Below are 23,764 nucleotides of genomic sequence, written 5' to 3' on the forward strand. Positions count from 1 at the left end.
TGCACACGCATGCCGACCACCTTTCTACTGGGTTAACATTTCAATCTGGAAAATGTAAACCATCCCACCCTCTCCGCGCCTCGCTCTCGCTCGCTTGTTCTCCTTCTCTCTCTCTCTCTCTCTCTCTCTCTCTCTCTCTCTCTCTCTCTCTCTCTCTCTCTCTCTGTCCGTCGACACTCGCTCGTTTGCATATCGCTCGCTTGTTGTTCTCGCCCGGCGAACGGACAAATTTGGCTACGTATACCGATTGATTCTGCGATTGTGATTTCAATAGCCGCGTGCCGATGCAAAATTAAAACGGTAGAATTGGCATTCGCACGATACATATTCCAACGAGAGAGAGAGAGCGAGAGAGCTTCGTAACGATCGATATTCATCCGCCACGGGAGTTCATCCAACAGTGAAACGCGTACCGGTAAGAGACTGAAAGAGGAAGAAAATACGCGATGAAAGTGCGCACGGCGTGAACATCGAAAAGTGCAATCGGGCCTGTGTTCTCGATGCGGTCCTCTCGACGCGCGGGTCCTCTGCTCGGCTGCCTCTAGATGCGCTTGTATTCTAAACACGCGAGACGAGCAAAAATCCGTTCGCTTCTTTTTTTTTCCATCCGCCTTTCGTTCGCAACGGTGGCAGAGAGAGAGAGAGAGAGAGAGAGAGAGAGAGAGAGAATGACCACCCTCCCCGTCCTCCCTTTCTCCATATAGGCGTGTAACGACGATGCGCAAACAATGACGAGGGTTACGTAACAGCTATGCACGATGCAAACACACCGTGTTGCGCTAAGCGCGTATCTGTAGCGGGGTGGGCAACGAGCGGTAACAGGGACTACGGTGGCGACGGCGGCGACGTCCAGGACGAACAATGCGTATCACACGGTGGCCTGTCTGAAAATGCCCGGCGCTCGTTCCCCATCGTGCCAAACCTCGCGCCAAACGCGAACACGAGGAGCGATATCGAGGTGTGCTTTCGAAAAATAGATAGATAGATAGATGAGAGAGAAAGAGGGAAACGCGATAGACAGAGAGCGAAGAAGCGACATGCGTGCCATCGAGTGTAATATCCGAAATAAATTTCCGATAATTGACAGTCTCTGAAATGCTCCGAAGAATGAATTAGGACAATTTATCGTTAATTAGATTTTTTTTACGTGTCATTAACTCGATATCGAATTGCTGATAGTTTCTTGATAATTTCTCTTTTCAAGAAACATGATATAACAAGATAAGACAATGCGACGATTGACATTTGTTTATTATCATTGATATAATTATGGTCTAGCGTGCAACGCGTTTTATAATTTAATATCTCGATGAGAGCCATTTCTTTTCTCGCGACAACGATTCAGCGGAGTATCGTCGCACAATCTGTAGAGTTACGGAATTTCATCGGTGACCGCAGAGGACAAGAGGAGACCGGTGGTGATCGCGTTTCCACGAGCGAATGCATCGACGACGGGACTGTCCTTCATTACGTACGAAGGAAAGTGCAGTCATCGGCGCGCATACCCGTAGGTATGCACACACAGAGGCATTAGCTCCCCCAAAGCCTAGCCGGTATTAATTCCACTAATTGGACGTGGTTTAGGTCGCGGCAAACATCGGTCCCCTACCGGTTGCCCTGCCCCCCCCCCCCGTTCCCTCGTTCCCTCCGACTTGTCCGGACCACGCACATCGATCTCATGATCGATTGTCTTCTCGCAAGACAAAGGACGATTCTTATGCCATTTTGGAAAAGTTGCTCATCGAGTCTAGGTATATTTGTCGATAGGCGCTTATCTGGTGTATCGCGATTTGTCATATTTATTCAACCGTGTTTCGATACCACAATAATATCGCTTTATAATAAACTTGTCTGCTGTAAACTTTTTTTCAGGTTATTAGCACACAATTAACAGCGAATCTATTACATGTGCGCAATTATGCGAGCGATACAATATAATTATTATAAAATATTGATCGTAATATACATATATATCTTAGATACATTTATGAGATATCAAGCGCGTCTGTGCTCGAATATTACAGCGCGGAATAATTAATTATGATTCACGTAGAAAATGCAAAATATCAATTAACGTGCAGGATGATGTAGGATTAAGAATGTGGAATTTACGTTGACTCGCACGCAAGCTAGATTTACAAGTGCAAGAATAGATCAAGCTTTTCGCTTATGCGCGCTCGCGCTCAATGAAAGATAAGCCCAGGGGGTTTTGCTTCGTTTCGAAATCTACGAGGTAGGGATCAGCTGTTTTGAGTAAACGTATTTACGGACAGTAGAATCTGTATACACACGAGTATGCGTACGCCTGTGTCTGCATGTGCATGCGTATTTGTATATGCGTGTATTTATGTATGCATGTGTTTGATCGCACGAACGTATCGGTATAAACGCATACGACGATACTTGCATCGCGAAGGGTCTCCCTAGCAAATCTGGGTCACCGGGCCGACGAGGGACGATGAGGGGTTGATTGGCCAAAAGAGAAGAGAGAACGCTAGACTTCTTTCCCTTCCTGTTGCTATCAGAAGCGTCTATGACGAGATAATCGGCGACCGTCTCCGCCGAATCATCCCTACCAAATATATTTTTCGCACTTCCGCTTGAGCGGAACCGGGAAGCGTTTAAGATGCGATTAAAATTCAAGAGAAAAAAGTTGACGCTCTTCTGATTTAATTTATGATAAAACATTTCGGATGTACGCGGTATATAAAATTATTTAGCATGCGAATACAAATATGTGGGTGCTTCTTTATTCGAGCTCTTTTTAATCGGCGATATATTTACGTTTATTTTTAAAAAGATAAAGTATTTTGTTTGTCTACTCGTGTGTAAAATTACTCGTACTCGTTTCGCACTTATGATTTTCATCTCTGTCCCGCGAATCGAGGTACTCGATCGCGGCAAAATTCACCTCCAGGAACTGTCGGCGGATACGGGCGCCTTGGGTATGGCACAAAGATATTAAGCACCCATACCCTAACCGTGTCGGAGAGTGTAGACTATCCTGTGTGTCGGACTGGTGGGGATGGAGAGGCGGAGGAAACGCAAAGGCGCGCACGGCGCGGAGAGAGGGTAGATGGACTAAGGGTGGGTGAAGGCGTAAGGGGGTGACGGAGCAGGAGAGAGATCGCAAGGAAAGCGGAGTTACCTACAGAAGAAATAAGTGCGCGCGTGTAATGCTGATGGCGAATATGGTAGAGGAGATCTGAGGAAAGAGTAGGAGAGGGTAGTGGAGAAGGAGGTGAACGAGGTAGTAGAGGAAAGAGAGAGAAGCGCGGAGTGAGAGGGTGAGGGGGAGATAGAGGGAGGGAGAGGGAGAGTAGGTTCGCGGATGGCAGAAGGGTGAAGAAGGGAGGCAGCGCGCGCGAAAGCGAGCGATCGATTCGAACGTTGGCGACATTCTTCGTCGTAGGGACAGGGAACAGTGGGAGAAAGAGGGAGAGAGAGATAGAGACGCGGGCAGTACATGTGTGCGAGCCTAACGCAGAGGGAGATGACGAAGAAGAGAGATGAAGCGAGAGTATAGGGCAGACGGGAGCGAGCGAAGAAGAAAACATATACACAGAAGGTAGAGACGACTGGTCGCGCGAGAGAGTGCGAATCTGGAAAATGTGGAGGGTGGCGAGAGAAGGGCGAAGAGGCAAGAATAATCAAAAAGATAAGAAAAAAATGAGAAAAATATTAGAATGGCATACGATTTCAGAGAATCGAGGATAATATTTAAGAATAAATTAAAAGTAAAAAATAATAAAACATGAAGAATTAGACCATCGGACATAATGAAGCGGAGGAGTCACGAACGAAACACTACGACGGAAATAATGCAGACAATCAAAGGAAGAAGAGAAATAAGAGCCGAGTCAAGAGACTGAGTAAGGTGCCCGAGAGAAGAACAGCATGTGAGTAAGAGACAAGAGTGAAAGATATAAAAGTAGCGAGAGAGAGAGAGAGTGGGGCGAGGAGGAACGCGCGCCGAGGCAGGAAAGAGAATGTAAGACCCGCAACGCGAAAGAAGACAAACCCGGCGAGAGTAAAAGAAGAAATCCCCCACTCGCACCGTCGTCGGTACGTTTCAGTCGTACTGTCCTCAGGCTCTCCGCGCGTCTGCGTCTGGTTGTCCCTCTGTGTTGGTAGCCCCCGGAACCGTCCTCGTCCGCGTAGTCGTCGTCGTCGTCGTCGTCTACCACGTCGGTGGCAGAGGTTGGCAAATAGTGGGGGATGCGGGGGGCGGTTGGCCAAACTGCCGCCACCCGGAGGGAAGGTTCGAAAGGCGTAGACAGTGTTAGCCTGCCGTCCAATAGCGAGAACAGCCGCCCTGGTGGCTCCGCCAACCGGATAGTCGGTTGTGCGCACAGAACGCCCATCCTCCCCGTTTGTCGGGCTCCCACTGATGTTTTTATTTATTACATCTGTGACTGGGTAGGGAAATACTCCCGACTCGACCGAGAGAGCGTTTGCTACTTTGAGAACGAGCGACGCGCGTCCCTGCGAGTTACCGCGGCAGCCGCCTCCGTCGTCATCGTCGCCGCCGCCGCCACCACCGCCGTCGCCGTCGTCGTCGCCGTCGCCGTCGTCGCCGTCGCCGTCGACATCCTCGCTGTCATCTCATCATTGACATTGTCACAGTCATATCTCGTGTATACACGTTGCGGTTCTCTCGTATTTACGCGTTTCTCTTATCCCGGTGCAATCGTCGTGGTGTAGTCGTTTTCCGTTTGTTGTGATATGAAGACATCATCGTGAGCTAGTGAACAAGTTGCTATGTCTCGCTGATAAACTCAGTGCCGAAGACTGTTGTCGTTCGCAACAACTGTCATCGTCGTCGTCGTCGTTTTCGTTGTCATCCTCGTAATCGTCATCGTTATTGTTGCGAGTAAGCTGTCGAGTTAAACATTTTCGCGATGGATCGGTGAAAATCAAATATTCGCGTGGTGGACTAAAAATTTGTTATGGACACAGAGGTTCACGTGCGTATTAGGACTGAAGAAATCGTGCGGTTTGACTCGTATCGAGACGCGCAACTCTTCCTTGCAGTGATAAGCGACACGTTCGAAGAGTGCTAGTTTGCGGCGGAGTTTAAAAATCGGAAATCAGTCGCGGTACACGTTAATCATCGTCGAAGAAAGCTCACGAAGAGCATTGGAAGAAACATGCTTTAACATGCATTGAAAGGATCCACGTTCCTACGTTCGAGTCGCACCGCGATATTCGCCAGCGAGCGAACACAGTGACGCGACATTGAACGTCAGAGACACGGACCGTATCGCTGGCGACAACGACGTGGCAGAGTGTCTCGTCGTCTCTACGAGGAAGAATAGGAACGCGCGTTTCCGACCCTCCATGGACCACGGAGCGATGGACAGCTCTTCCGATCACAGCAGCCGTGCCAGTCCCATAACCGGCAGTCCGAAACATCCGCACAGCCCGTCGACGCAGCAGAGTCAGCAACTCCACGGCAGTCAGCATCAACCGCCGCCGTCCCATCAGCAGTCGCACGGGCGCGATCAGATCCGCGATCAGATCCGCGATCATCAGCAGCAACATCGCGGGGTGCCGACACCGGGATCGCCCACGAGAGGTTCGCCACCCCAGGGTCTTCCTCTGAGTCCACCGCCGTTGTCAGCCGGGGGTGGACCCGGGGCACCGCCCGGAATGGTTCCTCGTATGCCGGGATTACCGCCGCCGGGACTGGGACTGCTGGGCCAGCTCGGCGGGATGCTGAGCGGTCACCATGGCTCGCCGTTGGAGCTGATGGCCGCTCATCACGCGGTCCTACCGCCGAGATCTTACAACAGCCCGCCACCGATCAGTACCAGCGATCCTACCGCCAACGAGTGCAAGTTGGTCGATTATCGCGGCCAAAAAGTCGCGGCGTTCATTATCGCCGGCGACACGATGCTCTGCCTGCCGCAGGCCTTCGAGCTGTTTCTCAAACATCTCGTGGGCGGCCTTCACACAGTCTACACCAAGCTCAAGCGGCTGGATATCGTGCCGTTGGTGTGTAACGTCGAGCAAGTTAGAATCTTACGCGGCCTCGGAGCCATCCAGCCCGGCGTCAATCGGTGCAAGCTGCTCAGCTGCAAGGACTTCGACGTTCTTTACAGGGACTGCACCACGGCCAGGTAGGTGACGACGCTCATGAGAGATGACGCGACGACGGTCCTTCTCGTCTAGTTGTCCGCTTTCTTCCTCGATTAGGTTGTCCATTGCGATTCTCGTGAATAGGCATTCTTTGGTCGAAGAAAAATTTACGTTCCTCCAAGTTCGGTAATAACGAAATTGTCGAGCGAGTGTGCGGAGCGAGCAGAAGAGAACAGAGCTCGGAATCGTGACTGGTAATTTCGATGAAACCAGTTTTGACATCCTCCATTCTGCCTCGTGGCGATCATGCCATTGCATTGCTATGTTCCGGACGTTTCTGCAAAACGAATTTGAAAATTCAGATTAGTGACAGAATAGTGGATATCTTTCGACTAGTTATCGATAGTTAATGCGAGTCAATTTTTATAACGGGAAGGGGAAGAAGAAAAAGATTCCGGAAATACGGCTCGCGTATCTGCGCGCACACATTTTAACGCGCGAGCTTTTGCTTCTTCGGCGCTGCAAACGGAAGCTACGATCCTCGCATACATTAATAACGCGCGGTGTCGCCCCTGGGCAGCACTTTATCTTCGCCTGTACCTCGGCTTTCGCGCCCGCTACCAGTCGGCCAAAAAGTACTTTAATTGTGCACCACCTACCGCTCCTTAAGACTTGATCATCATCGAGAACGGCTCCCGGTGACCCTCGGGCTTTTTCCGTATAGGCGATTCACGAGCGATCCTCATGCATCGAAATTGCTTCGCGAGATTGCATTTCGCGTTTTGAAAGGAATGCCGTTTCGGCATTCAATAGCCTTTATTTTATTTACACACGCGAGAATTATGCCAGAAATGAGAGACGTATCGCGTCCACTTGTAAAATAATTTTCATTTCAAGTAGGAGAGCAATCGCGTGCACCGATGCACCGCGATGGCAAAGGAAAATACAGAGAGAGAATTAAGATATCCGAGTCACGGCATCGGCACGTGCTTCTCGTTTCTAGGATTGTCACCAAGTTTCCGCGCCAACAGGTGTCCCTTTCACGGCAGTTTCTCTGAATGAATCGTCCCCGGCGAGGGAGAGAAAGAGAGGATGCCGAGCGAGAGGAGGAGAGCCTGGTGTTGTACAAGCTCTCTTTCTCTTTCTCTCTCTCTCTCTCTCCCCCCCCACCCACGAGGTAGACGACAGACGAAACGGAATGGTAAACGGAACGAGGGGATTTAAGGTCGTCGGCTAAAGTGTTGTCCTCTCGCACGAGATCGCGTTTATCAAATCCAGATCATCCCATTACTCGATGCTTCGTATCAACCGATAGATTCGGCGCAATCTCCGTCGATGCACTCTCGATATAATCGGTCGATTTTTTTTGTACCGTTTAATTGTCGGGAAACGAACGAAATTCTTCGAGATACGCGACAAACCGCGAATCTAAACGGCAAATGGGCAATATTTGTTCGGCGAGCGACGCGCAGCGGCAGTCACAACGGAAACGGATTCAACGCGACACGGAGAGAGGGACAGAGCGAGAGGGAATCGAGGGATATCCCGAGGGACAGAGTGAAAGAGCCGGAGATAGCCAGAAGGAGAGAGCGAGGGCGAGAGGAAGGAAGGAGGAAACTCGTAGGGATCGCAGGGATCCGAATAATCCGAAGTAGCAGTCGCAGAACAGAACTTCGCGAGCCGTCGGCTCGTGCGGGTCTCGCCCTTTCCCGAGAGCTCGTTTTTTACGTATTTTATCGTATGTATACAGTTTATTCTTTCTCGCGATCGTCTACGCGGAATCGTCGGGTTGTAGCTCGATTAGCGACCAATTTCCTCTCGGCATCATATTCTCTCTTGTAAGTTGAATAATTTTATTTCTCTATTTCATTAAAAGATCTCTCTTTCTCTGTCTCTCATATAACAACATTGTAAAATTTGTTTCAATCTAGAAAGAACAATCGACTTGCTGTTTATTTCACGAAACTGTTTATGAAAATTCTTTTCATATTTATAATTATTTTAATTAATGTCAAAAGCAAGTGACGATTAATTATTGGTGACAATTATATATTCGATAACATTCGTCGCTGCATTCGGTTTCGAAAATGAAAGGAACAAGATCGTTTTTCGACACAAACTGTTTGCATTTCCCCATTTATTCGGATCGCGGAGGATCGCGCGGATATCGATCGGGGAAAAAAGCGAGACGGCGCGGTCGCTTGAAAAATAGGATGATCAAGAGGCTGCGACACGGCCTTCCTGTGCGGTCCGATCGCGTGTACCGCTGACGTCGTTACATTCTGATAATGCACGGCAACGGTAGCGGCAGCAACGGATACACACAGGCGAACCACATCTACGACGAGTCAAACACACACCTACACATACACGATGCATACCTATACATGTATATACGAGTGCACATCGACCCCGTTCTACGCTTCTATCGGACCGATACAACAGCATGTGCCCAGAACCGCACCGATAATTCAGGGGGATTTTTCTTGCGGTTTACTGCGCGGCGCCGGCTGCTGCGTCCGGACGGCTCGGAGATATAGGACCAAATTGCGTCGGATTTCGTCTTTCGCTCCCGAGTAAATAATAACGTTAAAAAGCGGAGAGTATATGTGTATGCAGACGACAGCGACGAATGCGGAGAGCCGCGTGCCGAGCTCGCTATGCGGAACCGCGTGCGCGTGCACGGGACACGCGTGGTAACGAGCGCACAATGCGTGAATCGTTACTGCCGCTCGGTGTATTTTTAAATGCCGCGTTTATTTCTCATCGCGAGATCACGCTGCCTCTCTGACAACCCAGGTGCTTTTCGACTTTTCTCTCCAAGACGCGTATCTGAGAACCGCTATCTCGATCGAAAACGCAACAGATATTCCTGTTATAGGCTGAAAAGAGTAATTGATTGCGATATAATTACTCGCGTCGTATATAAATATATTTATATTTATGAGGGCCCTACGGTAATCGGCGAGGAAATAATAATGCGGCCGCGTTGCGCATAGCTAACGAGACGAGTCAATTATATCAATTAATTCGCCTAACTCGGTCGGACGAACGAACGATCGCGCGCAAACTACCTATTCGGAGTCGAGCCTCTAATTGGGAATCCGCGAAAAGAGGTCGCGCCGGGAAGACAAAGAAGGAAAAGAAGGAAAAAGCACAGAGGAGAACGCGAAAGGTACAACGTGATTTTTCTTTATTCTTCCTGGTGAACGCGGCGCCTAGTATGTACCTGGCATAACAACAGCCAGCCAGAAACTACGTGGGAGTGCGCGCGGCCCTGGACTATAATTCTATGCGCTATTAGCCGTTTAATTATAAAATTGTGCATAGATTAATTGGCTCCCGTAATGGCTCTAACAATGCACAGACATATTGTGAGAGAGCGAGAGACACAGGGAGGAGAGAGGAAAGAAGGGGTGGTACACAGAGAATAGAACCGGAGAAGAGAGGGGGTGAAAAGGGGGAGAGCAAGAGTATAGAACAGAGAGAGAGAGAGAGAGAGCAGCAGAAAGCCGTTATTAATATTTATTTCCTCTGCTCGCTCCTCCCAGCTCCTGGTTGTTGCCGTGCGCCGATGCGTGGTTATAGGCTACGTAAGCTTTTAATATCTATGCGCTCGTGTTAACTGCACGAATACACAAATAGGGCTCGGTAAAGTCCTCGTATGAACGCGACTGTGCTCTTTCTCTTTCTCCTCTCCGTGGCTCCACGGAAAGCATCGCGATATTATTCGACGGACGTCTCGAAAAGGGATCGCTCTCGATTCTTTTGCTGCAGCCAGCAACGCCGAGTGGAGAGGACGATCGGTCTCTCCTCTTTCTCACCCTCTCTCTCTCTCTCTCTTTCCTTCTTTCTCTCCGTACACACGAGAACGTATCTATCTGGTAATTGTATCGTTTACAGCAGCTGGCAGGCCTCTCGGCCTTTTTTTCCCGTTCCGTATCCTGCACGGGGAATTGGGCCGCCAGCGTGATATTATAAAGGCTCGCATGACCCCATTGTTAGCATTACTTTTCATCGAGATACATATATATATATATATATATATATATATATATATATACGCGCCCGTAGACTCCCCCACGACGTGTACGCATGTGTATGTGCGTGTCTCTCCATTAAATCTGCTTGTCGATTAATCCCATAATCGAAAACGAAGTCCGCGCGTTTGCCGTGTACTAGTTGCCGTGAGAATAATTCACAGGCAACTGCAATCGATGAAAACCGCGAAGCGAATATAGAGCCTTGAACTTTATAATATACAGTAAGGCGATAAAAACACAGCCGCACGCTGGCTTTTTATTGATAAAAAAAAAGTGGAAACTGTTTCGCCTCGATTGGAAAAGTGAGTGCGTCATAACGCATCCTTATACGCCGGTCAGTTATTAGCCATTTCGGTGCTCGCGCCAGAGCTATTTAATAATATATTCGCCAACATCGGGGACTATCGCTTACATATTTATTTATTTATTTATTTATTCGACGGTCTCTAGCAGCTGTAGCTTATAGTTTATCGAGTTTAATTACTTCGCGCCACACTCGAGAAACCAGAGCACCCGGAGCGGCCTTCTACATTTACGGTATCTTTACAGCTTTCGAAAGCACGGCCAGCGGTCACTAATCTCTTCTTACACAATCGTTCTTAATTTACGGAAATTAATTGAAAACACAAATCTGAGAGGGATAGCTGCCTTTCTTCCCAGCATCCGTCCGCCGCCCTCCGCCTACGACGCCGCTCGCCATCGCCATCGCCACCCACAGCCTATTCCCGCGCTTCGCTCATAATTCTCGGTAATTAATAATCTGCAACAAGTAATAATAAAGCCAGTAATCCGGCTGCGCGCGGCGCCGCGCCGCGGTCGAGCAGCGTTCTTAATTCTGGATAATTAATGCAAAGACAAACAAGAAGGATTAAACCGACCTACCCACCCACCCACCCACCCAACGTTCTTTCTTTCGTTGTTTCTCCGTACTTCTTCCTCTTTTTGACGCTGCTGCTTCTCGTACTATAACGTTGGTCAAAGATGGCCGACCGTTGTATAGCCATGCGAAATATTCGCCACTTTTCTTTTATTTTTTCCTAGGTTTGCAAACCTTAGGAAGCTTAACGATTTTCCTTCTTTGGCAAAAAAATGTAAAAAAAAATTGTTAAAACTTGTTTGCGATTACGTTTTGAATGATTTCGAATTATCGTAACACGCTGTAAACTTGGTCGCGTTTTATATACTTGCTAGTCGATTTAAAGAAAATTTCAATTGTCTCTTTTTTTCACCATTCGATGTCTGATCGCGAAATGATCCGTCAAACTGCTGCGGAATAATTAAGGAGAGCGTTGTGATTTGCATCTAGGAAGAATAGGCGAGGAGGGAGAGTGTGTTGGCTGCGCGTGCAATGATAAAGTCACAATATTATTATCGCGATCTATATCGTCTGCCGGCCGTCTGCATGCGGTAAGACGAGATCCTTTCTCGAGGACGATGGGAACTCGTGTACGGTACGCCCAGAATGGAGAGGAGAGCCGGGAAGGAGAGAGAGCAGGATGCGAGCGGGCCCATGGCTATAATCACGAGGCCTCTTGATGGCGAGATACAAATGCAAGTCATCGGGGCCCCGTATTGTATCGCAATGGCGCCAGGCTCCCGTTCCGCGTTTCCCTTTCGGCGTTCCCCGATGCGTTTCCCTATCGTGCCGTATATATTCGATGGAACCTATAAGAAAGGCTCCCAATTTAAGGCGTTAAATACGCGACTGTTGCGTCGATATTTTGTATTTTCTGCCGCGCTGTATTAATTCTCGCCAATCACGATGCGTCGGAGGATACGGTAGGATTCGATCGAACCGCGAAAGTTAATTTCCCTCGTCATTTCTCGTATCATTCAGAAGACAAATGATTCTTTCACAGAACTTAAATGATACGCTGTATTTCAAAATCGTTTATATTGCGTATAATCTTTTTTCGCTGCACAACTTTAATTAATATTCAATTACTAACATTTATAATTATTTTTTTCTACATATGGTATATACAATTTTTGTAGATTTTATCGTAGATCTGGAAACAGTAAAAGCGTATAAAATCTCTCGAGTTAATCGCATTTCCGAGACGAGCGTGTGCAACAAGATTGGCGACGAGATTCGGTCGGAGCGTTTTTCTCATCGACGAGAGCGCTCGGGGTTGCGTTACACACTTTTAACAATGGCCTACGCACACGTCGCGTCACACAGGAACCAAAATCGATTGTTTCTGCGCGAACCAGTGACCCACATTAAAACAGCTGACTGCGGCGGCGGGACCCACGAGTCCCGTTTCGTTCTTTCCCCTTGATTCACCCTTGTTGCGACGCCCGCCGCCCTCGTAAAGAACTATCCCCAAGAGCGCATCTTTTGCTCTCGCCCGGTGACTAAAACGCGATACGACTCATCGAGCGAAACAAGGGTCCTTAATCCTTCTGCGTTTTCGTCCTTACCCCCAGATTGGATGAAATCCCCCATCTCTAACACGACAATATATTATTCATTACACATAAATTCGCAAATAATTTCGAGATAGATTTATCGATGGATCGATTAATTGAACAAATCGCGGGAAATCTTTTGAAAAATTGTCTGCCTTTTTATCAATCAGGGCGATCGTGTTTCATCATAAACGACAAGATAGACTGCGCGGCTTCGAAAGAAAGCTTTATTACGAAATATGTAATGCTTCCTTTAATCGATACTGTCTTATGGATTCTCGTAGTATCGTGTCCCGTATTACGGAAAATGTTCAGCGCGGGCACCGCGGGCTCTTAACCATCTCTCTCGGGAGACGCGTTTAAGAATCCCGCGTTTGTACATGCAATCGCGTGTTCACGTCGAGTAAGCTGTGCCTCGATAGAGCGAGCCTCGTCGTGGACGTGTCGTGCTACCGGCGCGCTCAGGTCCGTAAATCCTTTACGGCAACAATTTTATGCGACCGCGGATTTAACGGAATTGATCCGAAGGTCAATATGAATCCTCTCTTTGCCTCGACTATATATCGCCAACTTATTATCGTAATCGCTCATATCCGATAGTGGAGATTTGCATTAGACGATTAGTTTCTTCCACCTCTTTTTTTTTTATACTTCTCTGCGTTTGTTTACCCGGGACAGATTATTATCTTCATGATATCGTTACTCACGTTTTCATTTATGAAAAGATTACGAAACCGCTTGTGTCTCGTTCAGATTACATTGATCAATCGAATGCTGAAATGTGTACGGCATTGTATATATCTAGTTTGATCAACATAGAGAGACTGTCCGTGTCACATATATAATTTACGAAATGATTGATTGGCCGGAAATGGTTCGGGAAACATTTCGAAACATTTCGACAGGGTTTCGCGTTGCTCGACCATCGAATTATTACGCTGCGATTAACTAACAGATATCACACAACTAGAGAGAGGCAATAATTTATTCGGCGATATATATTTTCCCACAGAGAGAATTACGAAAAATATAATTTACGATATACGCGGTCAAGAACTTCTTAATTCCGCAGGAAAGTCTGCATTTGCACTATGTGTGTAATTGCCATAATTATGCGTCGCTCGCTGCGATATTACGGTCTCTCACGTCGGAATGCCGCAGTCCGAACGAATTTCAAGTTTTCGTCCGGTGCGGCCGTGTGCAAACTGCACGAAAGGCGTCCTTTCCGCCTCTCGCGAGGCGGCCTGTCACAACGATACTCGGTAATTTCGAGTGATTCGTGGACGACGTCAGCGAGCATATCGCACCCCTTTCGCGAGAGAGGGCTTTCGTGTGCACGCTAGCCACTCCAACTCGTTACACACGGTAATTAAACGACGCACGAGACTACCCCCGAGAAGCTAGGTGGCAGTTAGAACTTGGACGTTTAAGAGGAATCAAGTCGTTGTTAGAACTCGGCTCCCTATATATCGCATATGCTTATCCGGATCGATTGCGCAAACGTCGCGATTAGCATCAACCGTAATTGATAGGATTTTCTTTCTCTAGTTACTTATGATCCTATATAGCGCTACGAAGAGGATAATTTGAGTACGATCGGTAGGTATAGAGGCGCGGTTCGAGGACGTTTCGGCGCCACCATATGGCGTGGATCACGGCGGTAAAATCGCGGTTGTTTGCGACTTTGTTAGGGCGAAAATCAGCGCCGATCGAGAAGGCAGTGGCAGCTTCTTTCGAGCGAGGCCGTCTATTTGGCTCGCGTGCCGTTCGAGTTTGGCGTTACGTCGCGCGTCAATCAAAATCGGGGCTCTCGAGTAGCTGCTCCTATATAGTAATGATTCCCGCGCGAGTCGATGTCGAGTCGATCTTACGTACATGGACGCTTGATAGCCCCTGTGATATACCCTTGAAGGGTGCCCAGACTGCGGAGTCGTCAGCCCAGTCAGCCAACTCGGGCGGTGTTTGCCGGTTTTGTCTCGGGCGAGGAGCCATCTTTACACGCGTGCGGTCCGCTCGCGTGATGCACGCATGCCCACCTCTCCTCCTTGATATTCCGCTCCTTCTTCCTCCTAGTTTTCTCCTTTTCTTTCTCTCTCGAACCTATGTACGTCTCTTCGCGGATGCTTCCTTACCTCAACTTTACGTGCGATCGTTTACGCGCTTTTCCCTTTCGCGCACGAATGTAGGCTTACGGGATAAATGCCGCGTGATCGCGAGATATCGATCGAACAAGTTATGCGGGAATCCGCGGCGAAATTAGTGCTCCTAGATTCTTGATATAGTCTTCATAGTTGTTGCTGAGAGAGAGAGAGAGAGGGGGGGGGGAGAATAATTAATATATCGATTGTCGCACGAATCTAAGTTGGACGATGATTCGTTTACCTGAGTTGCGCGATTTATGTATACTTTTGCTTAAAGTTTTGTCGTCGAAACTCGAATATTTTCTGAATAAAGAAAAACAGCTGATCGCGTGTCTGTACATGCTAAAATACGGATAGTAATATACGCGATAACGTAAGCAACGATATTTGCTCTAAATGAACGAGTTTGTTGGGTTATTAAGTTCGCATAACGATATATATATATATATGCATTCGATTGCTGCGATTCGAGTCCGCATCATTTTTAGGATCAACCGAAATCGCCTTTTCATTAACACACGGCATCGCGCGATCTCAAGAAGCCGAACCGAGAAGAGAACCGGCTCTAGGTCGGCACGCCCAGATTTCTATATGTAATCTCGTGGAATGAATCATCCGATTCCATCTCTCTTCCTCTCTCCGCGATCCTGAGCGATTTCGCATCAAATCGACAAAGAGAGATATGCACTCCCGTGCATATGCTTCCAGTCCAAGCATAACAGCGTGCAAATAATACGAATCCGTCCGGTCTATGACCTCAGTCGATGATGAAAGGGGAAAAAAAGTGTATGGCGTTTCGATTGTTTTCATTTTTTTTTATTTCTTTCTTGGCTATTTAAGCGTCTAATTTTGATTGGCATTTCTTCACAAAGTGCCGACTAAGGACTGTCAGGCCATCTCTTTTTGTTACTTAAGCTAAGTTTAATTTTTAATCAAGGACGGCAACTATATACGTGGATTTCTTGCGCGATCGCCGGCAACTTCTTCGTGCGCGTACGACGAAAAAGTTTTGCTCCGTAATTAATTCGTGTTTTTCCAGCATCTCGAGGATTACTTCTTCCTATCAACGGTCGTATCTAACCGGTCGCCGTAACAACGCGTAATCTTCTAACGTCTGCGCGTCCATCGCGCATTCGAGATAATATAGCAAATAATATGTAATTATATCATTGTTCGGAATTAGCTGCCAGCCGTTGTTGTTGCATACAGTTCAGGACGCCCGCGAACGAGCAGTCGTGTTATTAGCGTTTGACATTGATACATCCGACCACAGATTGTGCTCGGCTATATAGCGTGGATATTTTGCGTTATTCGCTTCGCGATATCCGATCGGGATCGTCGATTGCATCGATGACGATTCCGCAGACAGGTGTTTGCACGTGTTTGTCGCTTGAGGGCAATAACAAATTACGATCGAGTTAATTAATGAATTAATTAATTAGGATAGATGCAGCAATAAATGGCTCACATGGAGAGAGATAAGAAATATTTTTAATAATTTAATTTGGGGGGAAAATATTATTGTATATTTCGGGAAAAAGAGGAGAAAAAATTAATAAATTTCCAATTATTGCGCTAATTCACGACGCTGCGATCGATTTTTAATATTTTAAAAGAATAATTGAGAATAATTTTCTAGATCGAATAAAACGATCTGTTCGAATCGCGATCTTAAGTGTTGGCGAATATCCACGAGCGAGCATAGGCATGTAATTACGCGGGATTCTGGCTCTCGAAAGCGTTCGCTATTTATCAACGTCGCTCGTTATGGCGTCTTCTCGAGGTAGAGCAATCTGACAAAATTGGAGAAAATAATCGCGACGTTTCGATTCGGTTTAATTATCAAAATTTTCTAGATCGATACGCGCGGATTTATATTCATCGAGATCGCTGTAAAATTATTAAACGATTTAATCTCTGGCGTGGTTATGACATAACGATACATATACACTTACGCGATACTTGTCGATCCCCGACAAGGAGCCAACGATCGGATCGCATCGCGCTGCGAATAAATTATAACATAATTGTGCACAATATCGTTTGACGTTTTGTAAGTAAAATTATGTCCGTATAGTTACATTGAAATTGCCTCAATTATACTAACTTTACGCTTTCCGGTCATGCCTAATCGCGATCGCGATAGCTGCCGATTTCTTTTTAATCCCGTTGACGATCGTCGAGAAAGTTCCGTGCATACATATATATCCTGAACGCACTCGCGAGAAAAGTAACGACGAGGATCCTCGCGCGCGGTGTCTCGCCTGGCGATTATTATCGCCTGACACAGGCCATAAAGTACATTTTAATTCGCGCACATCGCGCGAGATAAGACCGGCCAACCGACTAACCGTGCGTGCTCGGTACGTATCCAGAGAGGGTATATATACGATATTGCTGCGCGATCGTGGGACAATCAGACTTGCAAAAACGGGACTTAATTGGGCCTTTAATCGCGGCGGAATGATGATTAATCGCGGAATAGTTGGGCGTAATCTGGGTACGTACCGAGTACGGGTATTCGAAAACGGACCGCAAGATAAATCGCAGCCATCCTCGAGGCAGGAATACGACGACGGTTGTACGTGCCAGAAAACGATCGTAACTTAAACACCTGCGAATCTCGTATGTATGTATGTGTAATACCTCTCGCTGAATTATTTATCTATCGACATACAGATGATTGACTGAACTTCTCTCCTCTCTCGCGAAGAAGAACCGTACAACGATGGAGCGCGTGCCTAAATGTATCCGCGAGTGTGTGTTGCCGTTAACTTAATACGCGGTTTCGTTCGTATATAGATATATGTATATATATAAACGTGTAGCCCCAACTTCATCGTTGACTCGATCGTATCTCACGCCGTCTAGAGTTTAGACACCCGTTGCCCGCGAAAATATCAGCATTGTATAAACTTGATCCGGAGCGCGCGCGCGTTGAGGGGGATATCTCTCCTATACATGCGATGTATGTATTTATGGGAATCTTCTGCTCGGCCAATTTCGGATATGAGAGCGAGCTAAAGAAAGCGGACGCAGAAATAGGAGAGCGAAGAATTCCGCTCCGTCCATACTCGGTCCTCCGTGGTGAACGAGCAGAGTATTGTCGGCGCAAACATTTCGAGATGCCTTTACTCTCATTCTTCTCTCTTTCCGTCTCTACGGCCGCGGTACTCTAGACGAGCCATACCATCTGCCCCTCTTTTTCCCGCGTTTTCGATGCATTTTTTTTTTATTTTTATGTCCTACAGCGGGCGTAGATGCGAGAATACTCGGTGCAGCGTTCAAAACATCTAAAATAAATTTTAGACACTTATGAAACTGATTATATATTTGTCACAGACTAACAAGGATATTTAAATGCCTATAATTGTGTGGATAAAATTATTTTGGAACACGGAAAAAATGTGTACCTCCTCGATACCTTTGCTTTCGATGAACCGCGAGACGATGGTGACGCCGAGGACGCGACGCGGCCGCGCATCTCGGCCACTTAAGAGAGTTCGCAAACGAGCTGCCGCCGTTAATGAGGCGATATTTCAGTTTTTGAATAACTGACCTAGCCCGGGAGAGAGCGAGAGAGAGGATACACGTCGAACCGGTTCCGAGAGAGCAGTCTCGGCCGCGTCTACCCGTGGAAACATATGTCTCAAAGCGTCGTCCCCCCGTTCGCCTTTGTCCGACGCTTTGTACGCGCGCTCGTTCCCGATTTTATCGGCTCGGTACTCATAATTCGCGCGTTGCATGCGTATCTGCTCATCTGGTCTAGAGTCTCTTCGTACACTACACAGCCTTTTCCCCTTTTTCGCTGCTGCTTTTATCGGCCGCACGTATACTGTATGTACGCGCCGCATACATCATCCGGTCGATTCGGTACCTAATGGCCGTTTCGGTCTCGGACGTGTAGGTACCTACCTACGCTTCGATCGTCTCCTCCCTGCCGCCCTGCCCTGCCACGGAGTTTCCTTGTCGAATCTCGTTTTTCTCGTACATTATATGCGCGATGCGTAACAAGAGCGCGCGCACGAGTGCGTTCTCGGTTAAATCGTACACAGATGCGATAAAATGTTTTTCTTCCTTGTACCTTTTCGCGCCGCTGGATCGACGATTCGAGATGACATACTTTTTTCGTTTCGAGTCTCGATCATTTCTCATAAGTTAATAGGCGTTTCATCGGCCGGACCAGCCGAGAGGCTGCGTTCCGTGTCTATCTCGCGACGAAAGGTTCGGACACAAGTAGCGGTAGAGAGGGGAAGAAAAGAGTGCCAGGTCGATCGAACGAGGTTGCTGCGGGCAAACAAGAAGCAACGGCTGCCGTTCGGTATGTGTACGCTAACATATAGTAGCGTAAAGAATGAAAAGGAGAAAGATCGGGCGCATCGAGCATCGAGCGAGAGAGACAGAGGGAGAAAGGGAGAGACACGGGCGAAAAAGATTCACTGCCGATCAGATATCGACGAATCGAAATGAAAACCAAACAAGCCCACCTCCCGCCAGCCCGATCCTCGCACCGCCGCCCCTCGCTTCATCGATAATTGATAGAATAAATTAAATCATTTGTCTTGGCGGGAAATTAAAAAGGTAATTTATATACGCGCGCGCGGATAGCCGGGGCGTACCTGGCCCAGTCTCTCGATTGAGAGAAGGAAACGGAGAAAGAAAGAGAGGCAGACGAGCTACACCTACACATGCGGCTCTATTCGTTTCCTCGTGGAGCATTAGACGCGCGGAAGAAACCGTTCCGGGATGCATCATTTGGAATTACCGAGTGGTCCACGGATGAAAAAGAAAGAGAGGAGTAGAAGCGAGACAAGGAATATATGCGAAGGGGTGGAGGATAAGAAAAGAGCGAGAACTATACGCAGTGGTGGATGGTGAATCGTTTTGTTTTTTGGCTCGTCTTTCGATTTATTCCTCGCTGATGAATCAGGTGTGGCTTTTTCTCTTTCTTCCTCGACCGAGAGCGAGATTACTTTTGTGGGCGGGTCGCTTTCTGTCAGTGCCTCCGAGGTTACATCCAGGTATAAAGAGAGAGAGAGATAGAGGAGAAAGGGGGAAGGGAAAGAGAGATGCTTTCGCGCTACGTTCGGCCTGTCTCTACAGCAACTCTCTCGTGCTCCCGAGTTCTTCTCTCCCAGCTTGTCTTCCTGATTTGATGTAAATTGGAACACGGAGGGTAGTGATGGTACTGATACCCTCTCGCGCGAGGCATCCGATACTCCCAAGCACACGTATCAATCTTTAACGTTGCATTTCAGTGGCGCGAACACACTCTCTCGTATCTGGTATCGAATTATCTCTCGCAAACGGAACGCCCTTTGTTATTACGTTCATCGCAATTATTAATACGATTTTTAGTTATCATTTTGAATAGAAGATTTGATACACACACGCACACGTACACAAGATGAGGATAGTCTATATATAGAATTATGCATCGAAAGATCGGCAAACGAATTTGGCGTTCCGGGTTCACGATGTGGATCGCCTATCGAGAAGGAGTAAATCCACGGTTCAACGAGGTCGTAAAACGCTCGTGCAAGCAGACAGGGAACGGGGCACTGCCTTCTACGAGGCCCTCGACGGAGGCGGTCCCGCGGCGCGAGCTCACGTGTTTGAAATTACAATAAATATTGAGCGCCAATTAGAAGGAATGTTTTCACAGATGATACGCGCGCCTGATATATCCCAGTCTTGTATATGTGTGTTGTACGTGTGTCTGCGCTGCAATATCTCGCGAGAAGAGGGGAGGGGGAGGAAATTGTACCGCCGCGCCGTGATCATCGTCATCGTCATTATCATCGTCATCGTGCTCGACACGCAGTAACGTTGAGCACGGCGCCTCTGACGATATTGGTTTAGGCGTAACACTGCCTGCGATTGCTAATAAATAAGGAGAGGAACTCGCTGAGCGTCAAGACGATGGCGATGGGAGCGAGAGGTTTTAAGGAAGAGAAGGAAGGCGCGATGTGGCGGGCCCGGGATATGCGCGTAAGGAAGAGAATGAGGAGGGCCCCTGCTTTGACGGGCCGACGTTCGGCCATGGCCCGGCCGTCTGTTTTCTCAGGCAACAACAGAAAACGAAATATATGCGCGCGAAACGCAACACGTTCTTTCTCTCTTTCTCTTCCTCTTCCTCTTTTCTCGCATCTCTTCCTATTTTACTTCATTCTGCACTCGCTGCTCCCTGTCTATCCACCACGTCACCGTCTCGTCTCTGTCTTGCCATCTCTACCGCTCTATTGGGATGCAAAGCGCGAACGGTGTGGGTCGTTAAATTTGTTTTCAGCTGGGCATATCGCATAAAGGCCGATGGTTGTAGAATAATATTTCGCGTACGTAATTTCTCTATTTAATATTAATATTTAGTAATAAAAGTAAAAGTATTTAGTAACAAAAATGTGAAGATAATCCAACAAAATAATATAATTAATTTATCTGTCATTAATTAACGCGATTCTTAGCTATTTCGAAAATTCTGTTAAAAAGCTCTTGATAGGTGTTAAAAAGGTTGACGATGACTCGGCGCGCGATATCTTTCATATTAGTTTAAAGTGAGCGAGAAAGAAAGAGAAAAAGAAAGGGAGAAAACATCTCTCGCACGAAAAGCTAAAGGGCCAACAAATAGGAGAAACAAAGCGCGGTCTCGGAGAAGCGGCAGCGAAGGACGATTTGTTCGCGCCGCGGGAGTTCGGCTTAACGAAAATAAGCTAACTTCTCACATAATTCACCGGGGACTTGGTCCGAGGGCCCGGGGCCCTCCCTTTACCCCCTCCTCCCCACGAAACGAGCCGAACGAACGAATACAAATAGAAATCATTAATGGTTTTGTTTCGAGAGCTCTCGGTCCCGGGGCCTCGAGCCAGGGCGGAACGATAATGATTCGTTAATGATTGCCCGTGCTACGTCGCGTCGTTGCTACGAAATTCGATTCTTCCTTCGCAAGGTGGAAACGACTTTGTCTTGCCCGACCGCAAGTACAAACGCCGTGGCGATGGAACAATCGGGATTTCACGCGGATCGAGTAACATCGTGGTCTCGACTCGAATTATCGAGACTGCGATGTATAACGGACGGAAAGGAAGTCGGAGAGCAGGTAGCTACTTCACGGCCCCCTGAAAAACACCGCGTCGTACATCATCGACTTTTCAGCACGAATGTTCCAAAGTGTTTTAAACTATACGTGCGCGCGTTATAAGAGCGATACCACACACTGGCCTTCTCGTGATAATTTCCCCACGAACAGATCCGTCCTCGTTTGTTACGATCTCAATTTACTACGTCCTTGAGCGTCACGTTTATTTCTGTCAAATGGTTGTTCGGTAATTTTAAGAGAGCGCTGTAATTTACACAAGAGCCTTCTCTCAAATTGATTCGAAGGTAGAACGATCGATTCGAAACATTTCGCACGATAATCGGCGCGCGCGCGATAGTTTTTCACCTTGATTTCTCAACTTGCCGATCTGAAAACGATTGCACGATACATTCGACATACGGTTCGGGACATCGGCGCGTTGGTTGGGGTTTACAGAGTATATACATACGTGAAAGCATTTCTTCCCAGCAGCCAGTCGGAACGGAGCGTCGTATCGATCAATGACAAAAATGTTTCGAACAATACGACCCCGTTTCTTTATTATAGTCATCAGTCATTCGGTATAAATATTAAATTCGCTAAAAAACTCGCCTCGACGGGCTACGGGAGGTGGGGTCGAAATTGCACCGTCAGCCTGCCGCACAAAGAATACACGAGAGAGCAGCTGACCGATATCGTCGATCGGGGAGGGGTGCGCCGATCTCTGCTGGATTCTGTACGATCTGAAATCGACTTTTGCGATTACTATCTGATAAAACGGGATTACGCTCTGTCACGACGCGCGAAAAAAAAAATGAAAGTTTTATAGCTCGACTAGATTTTCATTAAATACTCGCTCATTAATTCAATATGTCAAATTATAAACGTCAAATTTAATTGGGTGTGCGTTTTCTTGAAATAATTTCTTTTTCATGCGTATTGTTGAGAGAAACATCTTGAAGAGTGTATCAATGTTTGTCGCCTATAATTGCATGCTTTCGCGAATATTCTAATTACCGGGTGGCCCGCGTATGACGAGGAATCTCAAACTAGGTGGCGAGGAGGCCCTCTTAAATTGTACCCAGAAGCAACGGTCGCGTCTCCTCCGCGCCGAGTCCTCTCGAGGCAGGGGAATCATTGTGGCCGCTAGGAACAAAAGGAATTTCAAAAGAAGTAGCCGAGGGAGCCCATTGTCGTGGGAAGCGGTCGTTTAGCGTTCGGTAATGAAGAACATCTATAAGAGAGAGAAAGAGAGAGAGAGAGAGAGGACACGAGCGAATACCCCGGGAGGAAACAACGAACGTGTCCGGGCCGCAACTAAACGCGCGCCTCATTCGAGCACCTACGAGAAGAGCACTTTACCACCCGGGAAGGATAGCAGGATGCCGGCTGTTTTCTCTCTCTCTCTCTCTCTCTCTCTCTCTCTCTCTCTCTCTCTCTCTCTCTCTCTCTCTCTCTCTCTCTTCGTCTCAACCAGACAATGTGTTCGATCCTCGATAATAGCTTTATAATTACGAACGCGACAGAATGGATCACATCGCTGGCTCCAAGAAATCTTTTCTTCTCAGCTGTTGTATGTATAGAGCAGTTTGGATATTCAGTAACGCAACGCAAGATCCTCGAAATCACTTATTCGCCACAATGTTCGCCGTATTTTCGATTATTATTAATCTATCTAGGTCCAAATATAAATTTTAATTTTGTAGAATATTGTCGGAAAGAATTTTTCTTTTCATTTCGAATCGATGAAGAAAAGAAATCTCCGGCGCGCTTCTTCCACGATATGCGATGCGTGCATTCGCATTTGCGTCCTCGATAACCAGGATTTCACGGCGGCCGATGATGGCGGGAACACATTGAACCGACCTCGCTCGAGAAACGGCGCCGCCGTAATCGTTTCAGATAGAAAACAGGAAGCGCGCGAGCGTCTTGATCGACGAGCGAGCGAGCGAGCGAAATGTGCTTACCAGCGTCTAAGGCAACGCGCTAAATAATCGCTTCTGTAGGCATAA

At 47.5% G+C, this 23,764-nt stretch overlaps 1 protein-coding gene across 6 annotated transcripts in view; it reads left to right on the top strand.

The window, feature by feature from the left end:
* Window positions 1–3,561: 3,561 nt before the first annotated feature.
* The window catches only part of Dac (dachshund family transcription factor), a 181,560-nt gene continuing 161,357 nt past the window's right edge, over window positions 3,562–23,764 (top strand). For 2 of the 6 annotated variants that reach the window (XM_083051731.1, XM_083051732.1), the window contains exon 1: window positions 3,565–6,122. In XM_083051731.1, coding sequence (XP_082907857.1) covers window positions 5,341–6,122 — 782 coding nt within the window. In that variant the 5' untranslated portion in view covers window positions 3,565–5,340. Of the gene's footprint in view, window positions 6,123–23,764 lie in introns of all 6 variants that reach the window. The other 4 variants (XM_083051733.1, XM_083051736.1, XM_083051734.1 and 1 more) reach the window with 4 other exon arrangements.

This window comes from Prenolepis imparis, unplaced genomic scaffold (assembly GCF_030444845.1).
Source record: "Prenolepis imparis isolate NDT839.2.m4 unplaced genomic scaffold, iyPreImpa1.0 SCAF_12, whole genome shotgun sequence".
NCBI lineage: Eukaryota > Metazoa > Arthropoda > Insecta > Hymenoptera > Formicidae > Prenolepis > Prenolepis imparis.